The following is a 15042-nucleotide window of genomic DNA, read 5'->3' on the forward strand; positions in this document are numbered from 1 at the left end:
TGCACCGGGTTGTGTGCTGGCGTGTAATACAGTGAAAACATACAACATGTGTTCTATATTTAAACAGGTTAAATATAGTATTTATTATATGCCAACCCACAATCAACGGGGTTTCAAAGTTAATTATCAGAGCAATTGTTATTGGCATATGCATTGGCAACAGGGTTCAACAAAAGCCAAATAAACGTGGGAAACAAGGAGCATGCTTCGATTAATAATAATATTAGGCGCATGTTGTCTGATACATTATGCATACCCTAGTACCGTTCAGTATACGTTAAGTGCAAATGCGATTTAAACGTAGTATTGTGATCTTAACAACCACAAAACTAAAGAAACTGCGGACGACTTGCCACGGCCCCTCCCCCTCCAGCGCAGCGCAGCGCCGCAGCCCTCACCTGCGTCTCCGGCCGGCGGCGCTCCCAGCCACGAAAATGGGCTGTGTGTCTTTAAGGCGCCCAGCTGCCTCCCTCTCGCTTTGTGTTTGCGATCAGTTCACGCCATCGGGGGGGAACATCAGGATGGTTTCGAGCTGAAAAGTTGCAGAACAAAAGGATAACCGATAACCCCTCTATCAAATACGAGCTACAAGTCAAGGTGAGTTTAAATGCCGCAGAGCAGTACTTTATATTGTAATGTGGGCGCTGCTGCGCTGGGTCTTTCTTCTATGTAGGTGATCGCCTCCGTCAAACGCGAGAGAAAGGAGGCCACCTAAATCTGGTTACAATGGAAAAACACTGATTTCCTTTCCCGTCTAAAGGGGTTTCAAAGTATCTGTATTGAATCCAAGTCGCGCTGAAAGCCTCCCCTGTAGACAAGGCTGTGTCGCTACACTGTATCCAAACAATGCGCCGCGGCCACAAACACGCAACACCGTGAATGTGTGTCGCTCCGCTGGGAGAAGCTCCGGGGTTTTGGGCTCTTCTTTCGCTTGTGAGCTCGTACGGGGCTTCAGTGTGTCTGTAAATACGAGTTTCACTTCGTTGTTGAGGAGAAAGTACAGTTTGTCTAAGTTACATATAGAAATATGAAACCTTTAATCCGTTGATCTGTCAAACGTTGAAGACACGAAGAAAGTGCATGTGTCTGTGGTGCTGCCTCACGTTTGGGAAAGCAGAAAACGACCCATTTGTCTGCTAACGTTACACAATCCAGCTGGAAATATTCAGATTTAATAATGATCATTTTTATGTAACCAAACCGTGACCAGTTTTAACGACTTTTTCAGTGTGGTTTAGTCCAAATGTGAAATTAAATTAATGTATTTAATTGTTTTCGATTGTGCTGTCGTTTACGGTGTCGTATGTTTGTAAGAAGACAGATTCTCCATATTTATTTCGTGGGGGGAAAAAGTGCGGATCGTGTTTATTTCGCGTCTGTCATTTTGGGGGAAAATCCAGTGCGTATTTTTAGTTTCGTGGTAAGATCCACCCAACTTGCTTTTCATCACTGAACAAGGAAAAGCATGGATACAAGTTTACAGTCTGATTGTAATGTTACTTTGTCAAGGTGCTTTGAGTAAGACCAGTTACTACTATTGTTGGTATGTTCAGACACGAATACAAACTAAATTCTACTTGTGTTCACCAAGAACATTGTCAATCGGAGAACGTGATGTAATGCGGGCTCGCATGTTTTTCATATGTGCTTAAGTAATGTCGAGTTTCTTTTGGCTTCATCAAACCATGTGCTGTGAGACGTGGGGTGGCCCGCATGCTGTTGACACGGTGCTCTGTGCCTCAGATTGCCGGCGGTCAGAGCAGCAGGATGAGGCCGGGCTGCGCGGCGCTCCCAGCCGCGGTGTTGCTGCTCTTTCTGGCGGGGCTGTCCTACACCGCGGCGTGCAACAAGGCGCTCTGTGCCAGCGACGTGAGCAAGTGCCTCATTCAGGTAAGGGGCAATGTCGGAAAACATACCTCATTGTGTCCTGCGCTGTGTTGCTTTTACTTCAGCTTTCTATTTATACTGTATGTCGAGCTGCTGCCACTGGAGAATCATCCTCAGCTTTTTCGTAGACTAGTGTTTACCTCCATTTCTGTCTTTGGATGAGAGGTATATGCACGTCAGTCCTCCAACATTTAAAATATTGATTATTGCAGTTATTTGTAAAGCCCTATCCATATTTTATATACACCACTGGAGACACCTCCAAGTTTGCATAAGCTTACAGTGTTAGGGTTGTACTTTTACTCGATCTATTAGAAGCTAATAAGGTTTGTATGTAATAGATTGGGATTAGTGATCTTTAGCTTATGTATCAACCAGAAATCAGTTTCTAATGTTTGTTTGTTTATTTGGAATTTCTCTCTACATTTACTGTCATGGCCTGTGCTGGTGTTGGGATTGAGGCATCTTAAAATAAGATAAATGTTTAATCGTCTTGCATATCAATGGATTACTGCTTTTGTCTGGTTCAGGTGATAGTTGTATTAAAAAAAGAAAAACTGTGCAGTATGCTGGGAACTGATGCATGGATTTAGGAGATATGAGAGTTTGAGTAAAGTATATTCAAAGTTTCCCTCAACCATCAGACATAAATAATATATGTATGGTTAAATCTATTTAAAGGATGTCTGTGTTTGTGTCGAAAGGCATCTATTGATGTCATAACCCTAGAATTGTCAGATACAACTTGCTTTATCATATAATTACATAAATATAAACAGTAACCATTCATTCCCAATTGTGACTCATCTGAGGAAGTCCTGCAAGCTTAAAAAATAAATAAATGAAATACTGTGGTGTACCGTTTCAAACAAAACGGTTTCTTTCTTTATCTGGTCAAATCGAAACCCCTCCGTTTAACATTATCAGTTGTCAATTATATTTTCCAGCTCCAACCAAACCTGCTGTGCACTTTCAGATGATTCCCTTTAGTGCACTCGTTCAGAAGGTTGTTAGTGAGGAATGGGGAGTCAGTGGAATGAATTGGTCTGCTAGTTCTGAGATCCAAAGTGTTGCCCATAAAATGTGGCAGAAGTCCTCTTTCATTCTTCCTCTCTAATCATGTATCCATTGAAATATGAACAAGTCCCCTCCAGGGCATACAGATACCATCTCTGGTGTGCTGAAAAGACCCTGTGTGACTAGTCCCCTGTGCTTTGCTGTAACATTGCTGTTTCTTCTATACAGTATTGTCTGAGCTGAAGTACCATTCTTCACTGACAATACATCACGTTTGGAGCCAAAATCCTCCTCCTTGTTCACAGTGGATGAAACAGAGGTCCTCCTTTGTCCTCTTCAGGTGAACTGTCATTTATTCGCCAGTCTCTCACTCATTAAGAGGTTTTTATGAGAGTTCCATGAACATGTTAGGAAGAGCTTGGCCTCTGGTTTAACTCTCCGATACCTGTCTTCTGTCCTGTATGTATTGTGCTGTAATTTTATGCTGGAGAGATATGATATTATCGGTTGTTGCAGTGTTTAGGCCAGCTTAAATTGCCAATATCTGGTCCTGGTGCTACCTTTTTCTAGTTTATTACTTTTTGTGTAATGCTTGACTCCACGTAGACATGATTGTTCTGATGCTAAAGTGTTACTCTGAGCATGAGAAATGCCTGTGTGCGGGGGGGTTGGAAGTTGATTTGGTGGAATGCTGATAAATTCCTGTGATTAACTGAGAGAGTTTTTGAAAACGTTCCCAGAAGTGATTTTTATAGGTTTACAACAATGCATGTATCGTGGTAGTGCCCCATCAATAGTTTGCACTTTTAGGGATACAGTAATAGACTGCAGGCTTTTTCTATATTTAAAACATTCACACAGTGTCATACTTTGATCTTTTCATGGATTAAAATCTACAAATCCACACTCAAACTCATGTCAACATTTTTATATTAAATCACTGTCATGCATATTAAACTGATGCATAACAAAGTAGTGAACAAATTTACCAGATTACCTGTGGTAGAACAAGGTAATTAAGATGAATAAAAAATAAAAATACATTGCATTTAGCACAGAATGGCAGCTTCCTTCACTAATCCCTTACTGAGATCAATTAAAGAGGATTACCACATTAACAAGCAGCTCAATCTACTTAGTGAACACGTATAAATTAGAAAGAAATGCTTTAAGTGACATAAACAACTTGAAGTGCTGAATCTGTGGAAATCCAGTTTCTCCTGCCTGAAGACGTTGGAATTATTCTCGTAATTTGTTTTCGATGGAAATGTCGGAAGCAATTCCAGGTGATAAGGTATGGACATCCTTTCTGAGATATGGAAGAATAGATTTATTTGTATTACCACTGGAGAAGATTAAAGCAATTTAAATATTACAGTGTATACATGCATCTCTCATATTCTCCCCCATTTGTTAAGGAGACTTCCTTACAGATTAGCTTTCTTTAATGATTCCACACTATTGCTGGGATCTAAAGCTTACAGTTAAGTTAGTGTGTACCTCAAAACAGGCCCAAGGGCCTGCTAATACAGTAGATTTCGCAGTGCCTTGTGCTACATCTGTATTATAAAATGAGACCTGCCCTGTGTTCCAACAGAAGTTGCTGTGAGTTTGTCAGTTTATTTTTGTTATGCTCTTCCATCTATTGATGAATACTCCTGGGATTTATCGTGAAAGGTGGGCAGGGGAGGAAGAAATGACTTTTTTTGTTATTACTCCACTTTGCACTGTTAATATTTTCCTTAATGCATTACCTCAGGTCTCCAGATACAGTATTCCTGTTATTCTCAGCAGTCACTTGTTTATTTAGGGTGTTAAAGCCGGAAGAAAATGCAGTAGAGTGCTTTGCATTTATTTTCTGGGATCTGTCCCAACTTTGCAGTTTTCCAATGGCTATAAAATTGCTCAAACAAAATAATACCCCAGAACAAATATTTTGGGACTTATTTTAATAAATGTATATATTGAACTGATTTCCAGATCCGGATTTATGGTGTTTTAAGTTCCTTTTGAATTATTGTAATGTTATGTTTCTTCTTATGATGCATTCAGTTGGCAAAGTGTTAAACAAACAAAAAACATATGACCAGTTACTGGCCTTAATGCTAGCTACTGTAACGTCAGTCAACTTTCATTATGTATGTGCAGCAGAAGTTTAATTTTATATAAATGCTTGGTTTAAAAAAACAAAAAAAACATTCAGTATTGATTTTTGTCATTTTGCCGAACCCATCAACCTCAGTCAGCTTTAAAGAAAAAGTGACAGCAGTGGCTTTTCTAGTCAAGAGATGACATATGTTCTAGATAATTTCAGGATTCATAATGTCATCTGCAATTTGTTGTATTTGAAATTGTCAAATGTCATTTGTCTTTCTTTCAAAATACATTTTGTAACGGGAGAGGTTAAAGTGTAGGACAGTATTTGACTCTCGGTGTCTGAAGTCTGGACAGAAGGCCTTGAGTGCTCAATAGGAGCAGCAGCTGTCCAAGAACCACCATTATTAGGGTGTGGTAGCAATTTAAAAGTTACACATGATTGCTCAGCAGGGCATGCCTACGCACATGTGTCTAAGAGCACTTTCTCCACAACAACTGCCGGGTTTGTTTGTGGTCCTGTGACTTCAGTTTCCTTTTTACATGTTTTCACCACAAAGTTGTATTCACTCCAGCTAAGATCCATTAATCCCAAAATAAGCTGGGGGGAAGTACACATGCCTTCCAGGCTGCAATACTTGGGAAGTAATATAATCAGCCATGCGGATTTTAAAATATACTTGAAAATGTATAGTTCTCTGGATGATCTGAGTTTCACTGTTTATTACTGAAAGTGTTGGGGACAGGCTTATGAATAAAACAATAAAAATAAAAAAAAGCACATCCTAACTTCCTAAAAATGCCACACAAGAGGCCATGTTGGACTTTGACTCATCTTTCCTCCAGGAAAATGAAAACCTTTATAAATGATCATTTTAAATGTTGTTTGAAGATTGTAATATATACCATCATCCCCTATTATTGAATTCGAAAGCGGTTATTTGCAGTAAAATCTTAATTTATCACATGCATGCACATCTTGACCTTGAAAATAAACAAAATTGAATCTAATGGTTAATTTAATTTAATTTAAAGTCATAAAATATTTTCTTTACGATTCTCCTACGTCCTGTGTAGACATTTGTAATCTCTTTTACAGAAGAAAACCATAAAAATTCAACAATAATACTTCATATTATCTTATGCCAGTATGTCTAGCATGTATTGAATTGTTCAGTAATTGTGCAGCTATATTATGAAAATGTAAATTTCTATTATACACATTTTGTTAAGCATACCTATGCCATGTGATCGATCATTCGTATTGTGCAAATACATTGTAATTTTAGGACAAGCTAGTACACTGCATAAGGTGAATATGGGGGAAGTGATTATGTGAGCCCTGAGCGAACCAAAATAAATCTCTGAAAGTAAAAAAAGTTTAACTGGAATACCAAATGAACAACTCCCTATGCAGCAATGTTTTCTAATGACATTCGATCCAATCAATGTAAAATGTCTGGTAAAAATGTGGTACTTTATTTTTTAAAGCTGTAATGATGTTAGTATATTTTAGTAATTGAACTGAATTTGTGTGCAGTTAAAATCTGCATATTATGTCCTTTGATCTGATTTAGTGGTGCTTGAAAGTCCTTGAAATGGGATTTCACTGATCTGCATGTTGTTGAAGAAATGTGGAACATTCATTTAGTTATTTCATTTGATTTGCTGACTGTGTAAACTTAAAATGGAGTAATATACCAATGTTACTGTGTTTAAAAATAAATAATAAAAATGGGGTCTTAATTATTTTATTGCAAGGTTTCAAGGTAATGTTCCTTCACTTGATTCCACAGCTGTGCACTGGTGATTACAATCCACTCGAGGATTGTTACAGACTGCAGAGAAAAGCAGGAGCACAGGGCAACACATGCCTGGCCCCTGGGGTTATTAATCATAAAGTCTTCCTTTTCCTAATCCTAGCGAAGGTTTCAAAGCATTTCGGCCATCAGAGATTTAAAGAGATTGCCCTATGTTTTTGCAGTGTTTGGTTAATTGCCGTGTTGCAGCCTGGCAGCCCTCGGGCCTGTTTTGAGGTACACATGTGGACGTGGTGCAAGCTGCTCGCCATTCAGTGCCCTGAAACCATTTCAACTTTTATTTTTTTCTTCCCTCTCTCTCTCTCTCTCTCCCCTCATAATGCCTGACTCTCATTAATTCTCTCACCCTGGAAACAACAACGCTATGCTTTTTTTTTTTTTTTTTTTTTTTTTTTTTTTTTCCTTCAAGGATTTATTGCTTACCTTTCTGAATCTGTTCTGTGTTGTGGGCTCAGGAGCTGTGTCAGTGCCGGCCATCTGATGGGAACTGTTCTTGCTGTAAGGAGTGCATGCTGTGCCTGGGCACCCTGTGGGAAGAGTGCTGCGACTGTGTGGGTGAGTACAGCGGCCGGGGGCCACGCTGACCTGTTTATAATTTCCAGTTCCCAGATTAAACGCAAAATAATTGGTTTTAGACGACTGACAGACGTGAGTATCATTCATACCAAGTTTGTTTTTGTGTAACTTTACCATGTAAACAAAATCTGGTTTATTACTATAAGAATTGAATCCTCCTAGTGCTGCACAATTCTGTAGAAAGTGAAGCTTTGTAAACGAATATCCAGCCAGGGGTTTGTTTCCTGTCCCTTCAGACTGCTATTTAGGGGAAATGGTCCCCAACGTACTAAAACCTCATATGGTCATTAAACTGGGGATCTGAATTTTGCTTATTCCAAGTTTTGGAATTTGCCTCAGTAAAATATTGAAACCCTGTTATATTAAGATCCTATATGAAAATAAAGCATTGTGTAAGCACTGCTAAAAATTGTTTGTGTATTGCTGGATTAATTGGATCAATCACCCGCAGGAAAATTAGGAGATTCTTTCTAGAGTAATCCCTTTATAACTGTATTTCCGTGGCCTTGCACTTGACTACATAGACCGTAAAATGTATTTGCTGGTTTTATTACATTTTGTATTGGTCTTTAGCATGTACTTTATTCAAATGTTAGTAAAGTTTAGCATTCAAACCCCTTTAAAATACTGTATTCTAGTCTAAGCTGTATAATAATTTCATACTTGTTAGCATACATACATACATATACATATGAGGACAATGTTTAAAAAAAAAAATGTAGTTGAAATGTAATTATAATATTCAATCATCTTTTTTTAAGATATGATTAAATCAGTTCAGTGGTAGATACTTTTTTTGCACCACCTATTAAACTCATTTGAATTTAAAAGGTAACTGACAATTGGTATAAATCCCTTATTATGACATTAATAAGACTATAAATGAAATGAATCAATGGAAGCAACAAAACAGCTGTACACCTGATATTGTTTCCTAAGAACCAGAGTTTGGTGGGTTATTTTAGGCGTATACGCTGTAAAATCTGCCGAGTTGGAGCACAGCCTTTTGTTAGAGGGGAGGAATCTGAAGTTTCTGCGGAATGCAGGAGTCACAGTGTGCAGTGTGAAGGTTTCCAAACTGAGAGTTTATAGTAATTATTTATTTTGGGGAAGGAAACAAGCTGGTCAGAGTAAGAATGGGTGAGTTGTGGGATCATTGAGTTCCTCCCTTTTAAGTAAGCATTTCATCTTTCCAGATGTTCACAATCATGGCCCTGACCAGCAAAGAGAAGCAGAAGGATCCAAATATCAAATGGTTTTCTGGAAAACACGTCCTGGAGTTCAGACACTGTCTGGATAGGGATTACAAAATTACAAATTACAAAATATGCCAGGATGAAGCTATGTTCCACAGCAGAGCTTTTAGTTTTTTAAGAACTTTTAACTTTAAGAGGATTATAAGCAATGATCTGATTGATTCTTAAAGGCTGACTGCTCTGTTGTAGATTAAATCACATGAACATGATCTTCTAAAGCTTCACATGTGCTCTTAATGTGCTTGGTGATGCATGGGTTTTGCAGCTATCAGAAATCTTTATATAAGCAGGAAGAAGTATATGTGGTTCCTTTTTTCATCACATCTGGGTTGAACTATTTAGTTTTTCTTGTTTTGTTTACAATTGCATTTACAGTTGAATAGTCACTTAGACATTTGTTTTAAGCAGAAGAGCTTTGACATGGGAATGAAGTGCATTCGAACAAGCAGGGGCTAATCCTAGTATTAGGATGGTATGCTCTCTGGAGGAAGCAGAGGCTACAAAATCGCTCTGATGACATCTCCACTTAAACTGGGGAAATGGGAGAAGCTTGGCAAGTACAGAAGTAGCCAGATAAGTGATGCTGTCACAGTAAAATTGCTTTTCTCAGAAATGAGTGGCCAGTAAATTGCAACAACAACACAAATCCGACATACTGAGATGGAGTGAATCAATCTGAGCAGGACAGAATACTTTGCACAAGGTGAAGGACTAAGTGCTTCTTGAAAGCATCATGATGGTGGTTCCTAGTGTGCACCCAGCAAGGGAAAAGAGAGAGTATAAAGGATCAAAGGCATGTCTGTTGGAACTGTAATACATGTGCTTGCTTTAGTGAACAGAGTTAGTGATATTTCCTTTCTACTTCCACTGTGCACAGTAGAGAGCCTTCCATAAATAACCACCTATTGTTAAATCAACAAGTGCACACTTTCCTATTGATTCTCTCATTACACTGTATTATTTTGAACATGAGGATGCAGTTTTTTTTGCTCTTTTGTAACCAAGAATCCAATGTGCATAGTCCTGGTGTTCATTTTTGTGTCACTTTGATAATGCCGTGAACCCCAGTAGGTGAGATGGGATTCTCTGTTGGTGAACAGCAAATGCCAATGCCATTTCTCCATACAGGAATGTGCAACCCCAAGAACTACAGCGACACCCCGGCCACGTCGAAGAGCACCGTGGAGGACCTGCACCGGCCCATCCCCTCACTGTTCCGGGCATTGACGGAGGGCGACGCGCCCATCAACATGATGGTGGTGTCCTTCCCCGTGGCCGAGGAGCTCACCCCCCACGAGAACCTGGTCTCCTTCCTGGAGACACTGGACAGCCAGCACCACAATGTCTCCATCCCCGGAAACAGCATACACGCCCGTTATGACGGCACCCAAGGTGGGCGGCCCTACCCCTGCAGACACCGTTTCTCACATTTAATACAAAATAAATGTGGGCAGCTTTTTGAGTTGTGTAGTCTGGTTCCTGGTTGGGCACGCCTGCCTAACGTTATTTCATAGTTTCAATGTCTGTGGATGGAAACTTTAAGAATGAGCCCGTGTCGGGTCGAATACACTGTTCTATAAAATAGTTTACAACCAACTGTACATTGAATTGAATTTTTTAAATTGAAGATAAAATCATTCAAATATGCAGAGAGATTCGAGCTTGATACAGAAGTTGAAATAGTGACTAGTATTTTACTTACACGAAGTGAACCTTCTCAGTTTAGATTTCTAGGACAAAGTTGTCCCTTTACCCTAATGAATAGATGAAGAGCAAGCATATCTAAGCCAAAGCTCTTGATTGGGTCATTTGCCATGCATTTAATATAGGAGAAGGCAACACAGAACCAACCAAAATATAAATGAGGCTTCCAGGCAAAGTCCAGACACACTGCCCTCTCCCTTGGATGGCTTTTGAACCAGAAGATCATATTGAATTTTAGTACTGGGGAGTATTCAGAAATGCATTAATTAAAAAGCGTAAAGGACTTCTATTTAGGACATGGAACTTTCTGAAATGCATATGAACCACAGATAAGAAACAATATTGTTACAAAGCACTTTGCTCTTACTTAAGAGAAGTCATAAAGTCTATTATGCATTCAGACAAAGCAGACCACTACAGTCTTGGTGGGGCTCCAATCTGTTTGGCTCCAGGGACCTGAAACTGATCCTAATTGATCTTGATCTGGATTTCTTTTTTCTTTTTTGTTTTCCGGCTCCAGTGTGAACCCTTGACCCAATTCTGTTTTCCTATAGATCAGGACGTTCATTAGACTGCACTCCAACTGCGAGCGCTTTCCATTCAGTCGTTCAGCAGACCTTAGGAACAAATAGTCAGCCCTTATTTGCTGGCAGCCCTCTGTGTTCATGGTGTCTGGTACCTGCGTCAGCAAGCCTATACCACATTTCTGAACCACCTTGCTGTCTGATAAGGGCTTTAGAAATGAGCAAGTAATGAGTTCAGTGCATCGTTAAGCACGACATGGAATTCATTTAGTTATTTTCTAGCTGCAGTCAAGATGTATAAAAAGCATGCTGAGGGAGAATTTAATTTGACAAAAAAAGGGTCAGAAATTGCAAGCAGGCATATTTAGAAGCTAGACACCATCGAATGGAAAACATAAATTACCAAGCTTACTGAAAATGTCAGCTCTCAAATCAGTGTAAGTAGTAATTAACTTACAGAGACTTCCATTTTCTTTGAGGTGTATATTAAGAGGAAATGTACAACTGCATTATGTGGTGAGTTTCACTGTTTCCGACTGTGGGCTTCCCTGGGGTTTCTGCAGTGAGGAATCATGGACAGTCTCAGATTAACGTAGGCCTCAGTGGGAATTGTAGCATTACATTTTCACTATACTGAGATCATTGGGACATCAGACAAGTGCTGTAGTACTAGCAGGCAATCTTTACCAGCTGTTTTCCAGCCAATTATAATTTATGCTTCAATTAACATGAATAAAATCATGTTACAAAGAGGGAGTAGTGGCCATTTAGAAAATTCTTAACACTCGTAAGTCCTTTTCGGACCATCCTTTCCTCGTGTTGACAAATGTGCTTATTTAATCATGGCTTTGTATAAAAACAATTGAATGTTTCCATAATGTTTTTAACCCTCATTTTGCCTAATTTAAAACTTGTCAAAGGCCCTAATGGAATTCTTTGTCCTTTATCCCCGGTCCTCTCCAGATAACCTGTGCACCGTGGTGTACTTCGACGACTGCGTATCCATCCTCCAGTGTAAAAAGTACTGCGAGTCCATGGGCGGCTCCAAATACAGATGGTTCCACAACGCTTGCTGCGAGTGCATAGGTCCGGAGTGCCTCGACTATGGAAGCAGAGTCGTCAAGTGCATGAACTGCCTGTTCTGAGTCAGACTTTCTCGAAAACTTAGTACTTGTATTTCACATGACTGACGTCGGGAAAACGGAGCTGAAAGAAAAGGAGTCCTGAAGCCGAGTGCCACCTTTCCTGCTGAGCGCCCGAGTGCGACTGGCGCCTGATTTTGACCTAACACGCATAACACGCTTCAATTGTATGATGTAAAATAATTGCCCTTGCCAAAACATTTGTATTTTCTCATGTTTACTGTATATTTTAGTTTTTTTATAGGTGTTTACCAGAGATGTATATGAATAGTTTTTTTTTTTCCAGTTTTTTTTTTTCTGAAACCTACTCTTGCATAGCTGATCCTTCTTTACAGGTAAATGCATGCTATGCCAAGATTTACTGACTGTAGGGATATGAACTCTTATCTTCAGTGCCTTGAAATTAATAGTAGTTTAATTATCAAAAGATTTTGATGTGTGCTTTTTCAAAAACATATCACAGCAGGTATATTGCAAGTCAAATGGATCACAGCATGTAAACCACAGTCTTTGATTTAATGAAATTCACAGTAATGTCTGTGTGAACTGAGGATGAATCTTGATATGTGATTTTTGGATTTTGTGGTTATAAATACAGATTCTCTTTGATCAGTGTGGTCTTTTACCGAGGTCAGACAACTTGTGAACACGCACAAAAACCACATCTAGCGAAACTGCAGATTGAAATAATGGATTTTAAAAAACATTTATAATTAAATGTACTTGGATTATACAGACATGTTTGCAAGTGAATGCATTATGTATAAAGCACCTACTATAATCCAAAACAAAACCTTATATACTCAAGATCTGAAATTAAACTTTCTCTACACAGAGGAATTTGACTGTTATTGCTTTGGGCCATCTGTGCATTTGTTTTCCATACTTCCTCCATTTGTGGTGCTTATTAAATATCAGCAACATTTGGTTTCATTTATGTGATGAAAGCCACGGGAGAGGTGCACGTATGTTTTAAAAGGGTTTATCAGAATTCACTGCATCGCACATCTGTTCCCTTCACACTGCAGATGAAGTGGTCAGGGAAGACGTAAACAATTTTGTTAACACATAACAGAAGGGGATATCCGGTTCATCTTGTTAGAAGACCTGTATTTTGATTACATCTAACCTTCCTTGGGGTTGCAGATTTTTGTCCCCGTAGTTTTAATTCCCATGACCTTGTTGCAAACTCCCAGTTCATTCTTTGTAAATCCCATATGGACACTGCTGCAAACTGCACAGTTTTTATGTATTCATAGCGTTGATTGTTTACCACAAATGCTACACATGAACAAATGTCTACTGAAAATGAGTGCAGTGGAAAAATAGTTAAATCCATTTACATGTTGGCTGAATATCTTAACCAATGTTTAGAGCAGAAATGTGTTTGTGGGTGGGGGTGATGTGGTCATCTATACCTTCTACATGTTGATTTGGGGACTATGACCCAGCACAAGATCAGGACAAGCCAAAACATCAAAAGTAGAGGGAGAGTGTCCTCTAAGTGAGTTACAATGGCTTCAAGGCAGTAGATCAGTAGAAATGATTTCATATCCATGATATAAAAAGTTGTCAAAAGAAGGCATTATCATTGGAGGGAAAATGAAAAGTCGAATGTTTTGCATTAAGGAGATCAGACCACAGTCAACACCAAAGGCCGAAGTGGAAACCCGTCAGCCTGATTGTTTAAAGGTCCAAGGTTAATTCTTTCTTAACCAGCACTTTACTTGCTACTGATTTCATTTTCACATTAAAGTTCTCCATGTCAGAGAAAGCAGTAAAGAAGCTTTTTAGAGAAGCTATTGTGAGCAGTGTTGGGCCTCCTAAACTTTTGTGTGGATGGAGAAACCAAACACAGAATCAATAGTTCATTCTGATTCTTCTTTTTGTGATTTCATATAGATATAGTTGTCTTATGAGTATATTTTAATATTTGAAATGTAGTTAAACTAGTACAGTACACAAGTAAGTGATATTTACAGTTTTCAGAATACAATATAAAGTTTGAATAATGTCAAGGTAGGATTCTGGACTTTTTGTAGTTCATAATCTAGACAAATTTAGTCCTATTTGAAGCAGGTTTATTTGATTTATATTTATTTTAAAGAAAGTTAAATCACTTTAATTTAGTAGTGTTTTGGGAAATTGAGATGATTAATGCAAAGTTTTCTGGTGGTGGACCACAATAGACCCTGTAAATGAGAAACTGAGTCATCACACTCCCTTCACTTGTTTTAGTTTAACCAAAATCAATTTTGAACACATGTTGAATTTGATGACAGCACCATGATTGAGATTGCTATTTTAAACATCCATTTTGGTCTCCCTACAGAGAAAGGCATAATTAAGGAACAAAATGCAGTGTCTGATTGGGTATGCATACCCAATGTGGAATAAAACCAGCTGCAGCAGCAGTCGTATGGTTGTGTCCTATATTAGGCTTAGTGGTGTATAAACACACAAAGCATCACAAATATGCTTTGTATCCTTTCTAAGGGGCTTGCTAAAGGTGTAATAACCTCTATGCATTCCCATAAATGTATTTGACAACAGCAGATAAGATTTATGTATTTATATTTCCAGCTAAGAATTAAGTATATAAAATGATGTCCAAAATGCAATGCCCTATTGTCAGTGTCTTTCAAGAAACTAGGTCGGATAGCATACAAATAATGCAACGAGGACTGACAAGGTCATTTCCTAATGGATAAGGTTCCCTTTTTGTTTATACATTGCCCACAGGTGTCCATGCACAGGCAAATCAGTGTGCCCCCATTTTCAGGAAGGAATAGAGAAGAACGGAGTGGTGTGAGCTGTCTTTATGGCTATAAAACAACCCTCTTCAGCTTGGGAAGTGAATGCTGCTGGGTACAAATAGTCAGTTGGCAGTTTTTGCGACGATGCCTATATTCAGATGAATGGAAACAAAAGTATTGCTGTGCAGCTTGTCGTTGATTGCCACAAAGCCTTACAAAGAACCCTTTCTCTGAGGGGTGATGTGGAAAGAACCACGTGAGTCTAC

General features: G+C 38.9%; 1 protein-coding gene across 4 annotated transcripts; it reads left to right on the plus strand.

Annotated features, from left to right (window-relative positions):
• Positions 1-427: 427 nt before the first annotated feature.
• twsg1a (twisted gastrulation BMP signaling modulator 1a) lies at positions 428-12871 on the plus strand. 4 transcript variants are annotated; one of them, XM_066718957.1, is made up of 6 exons: positions 428-597; positions 1698-1781; positions 1836-1890; positions 7274-7373; positions 9779-10042; positions 11842-12871. In XM_066718957.1, the coding sequence occupies exons 2-6, from the start codon at positions 1714-1716 to the stop codon at positions 12021-12023; spliced, it is 669 nt and encodes a 222-aa protein (XP_066575054.1). In that variant the 5' UTR covers positions 428-597; positions 1698-1713; the 3' UTR covers positions 12024-12871. The 4 variants fall into 4 exon arrangements, with proteins under 4 accessions (XP_066575054.1, XP_066575060.1, XP_066575036.1 ...); XM_066718963.1 differs by having other exon boundaries at positions 431-597; positions 1744-1781; positions 11842-12627; XM_066718939.1 differs by having other exon boundaries at positions 436-597; positions 1698-1890; positions 11842-12627.
• Positions 12872-15042: the final 2171 nt, after the last annotated feature.

Source organism: Amia ocellicauda, chromosome 2 (genome assembly GCF_036373705.1).
Source record: "Amia ocellicauda isolate fAmiCal2 chromosome 2, fAmiCal2.hap1, whole genome shotgun sequence".
Classification (NCBI taxonomy): Eukaryota; Metazoa; Chordata; class Actinopteri; order Amiiformes; family Amiidae; genus Amia; species Amia ocellicauda.

Excerpts from the sequence above, each read along its gene's own strand:
- twsg1a (XM_066718939.1), top strand. The coding sequence starts at position 1,714 with ATGCTGTTGACACGGTGCTCTGTGCCTCAGATTGCCGGCGGTCAGAGC. Across the intron at positions 1,891-7,273 it reads TGAGCAAGTGCCTCATTCAG|GAGCTGTGTCAGTGCCGGCC; the intron begins GTAAGGGGCAAT and ends TTGTGGGCTCAG. Across the intron at positions 10,043-11,841 it reads CCGTTATGACGGCACCCAAG|ATAACCTGTGCACCGTGGTG; the intron begins GTGGGCGGCCCT and ends GGTCCTCTCCAG.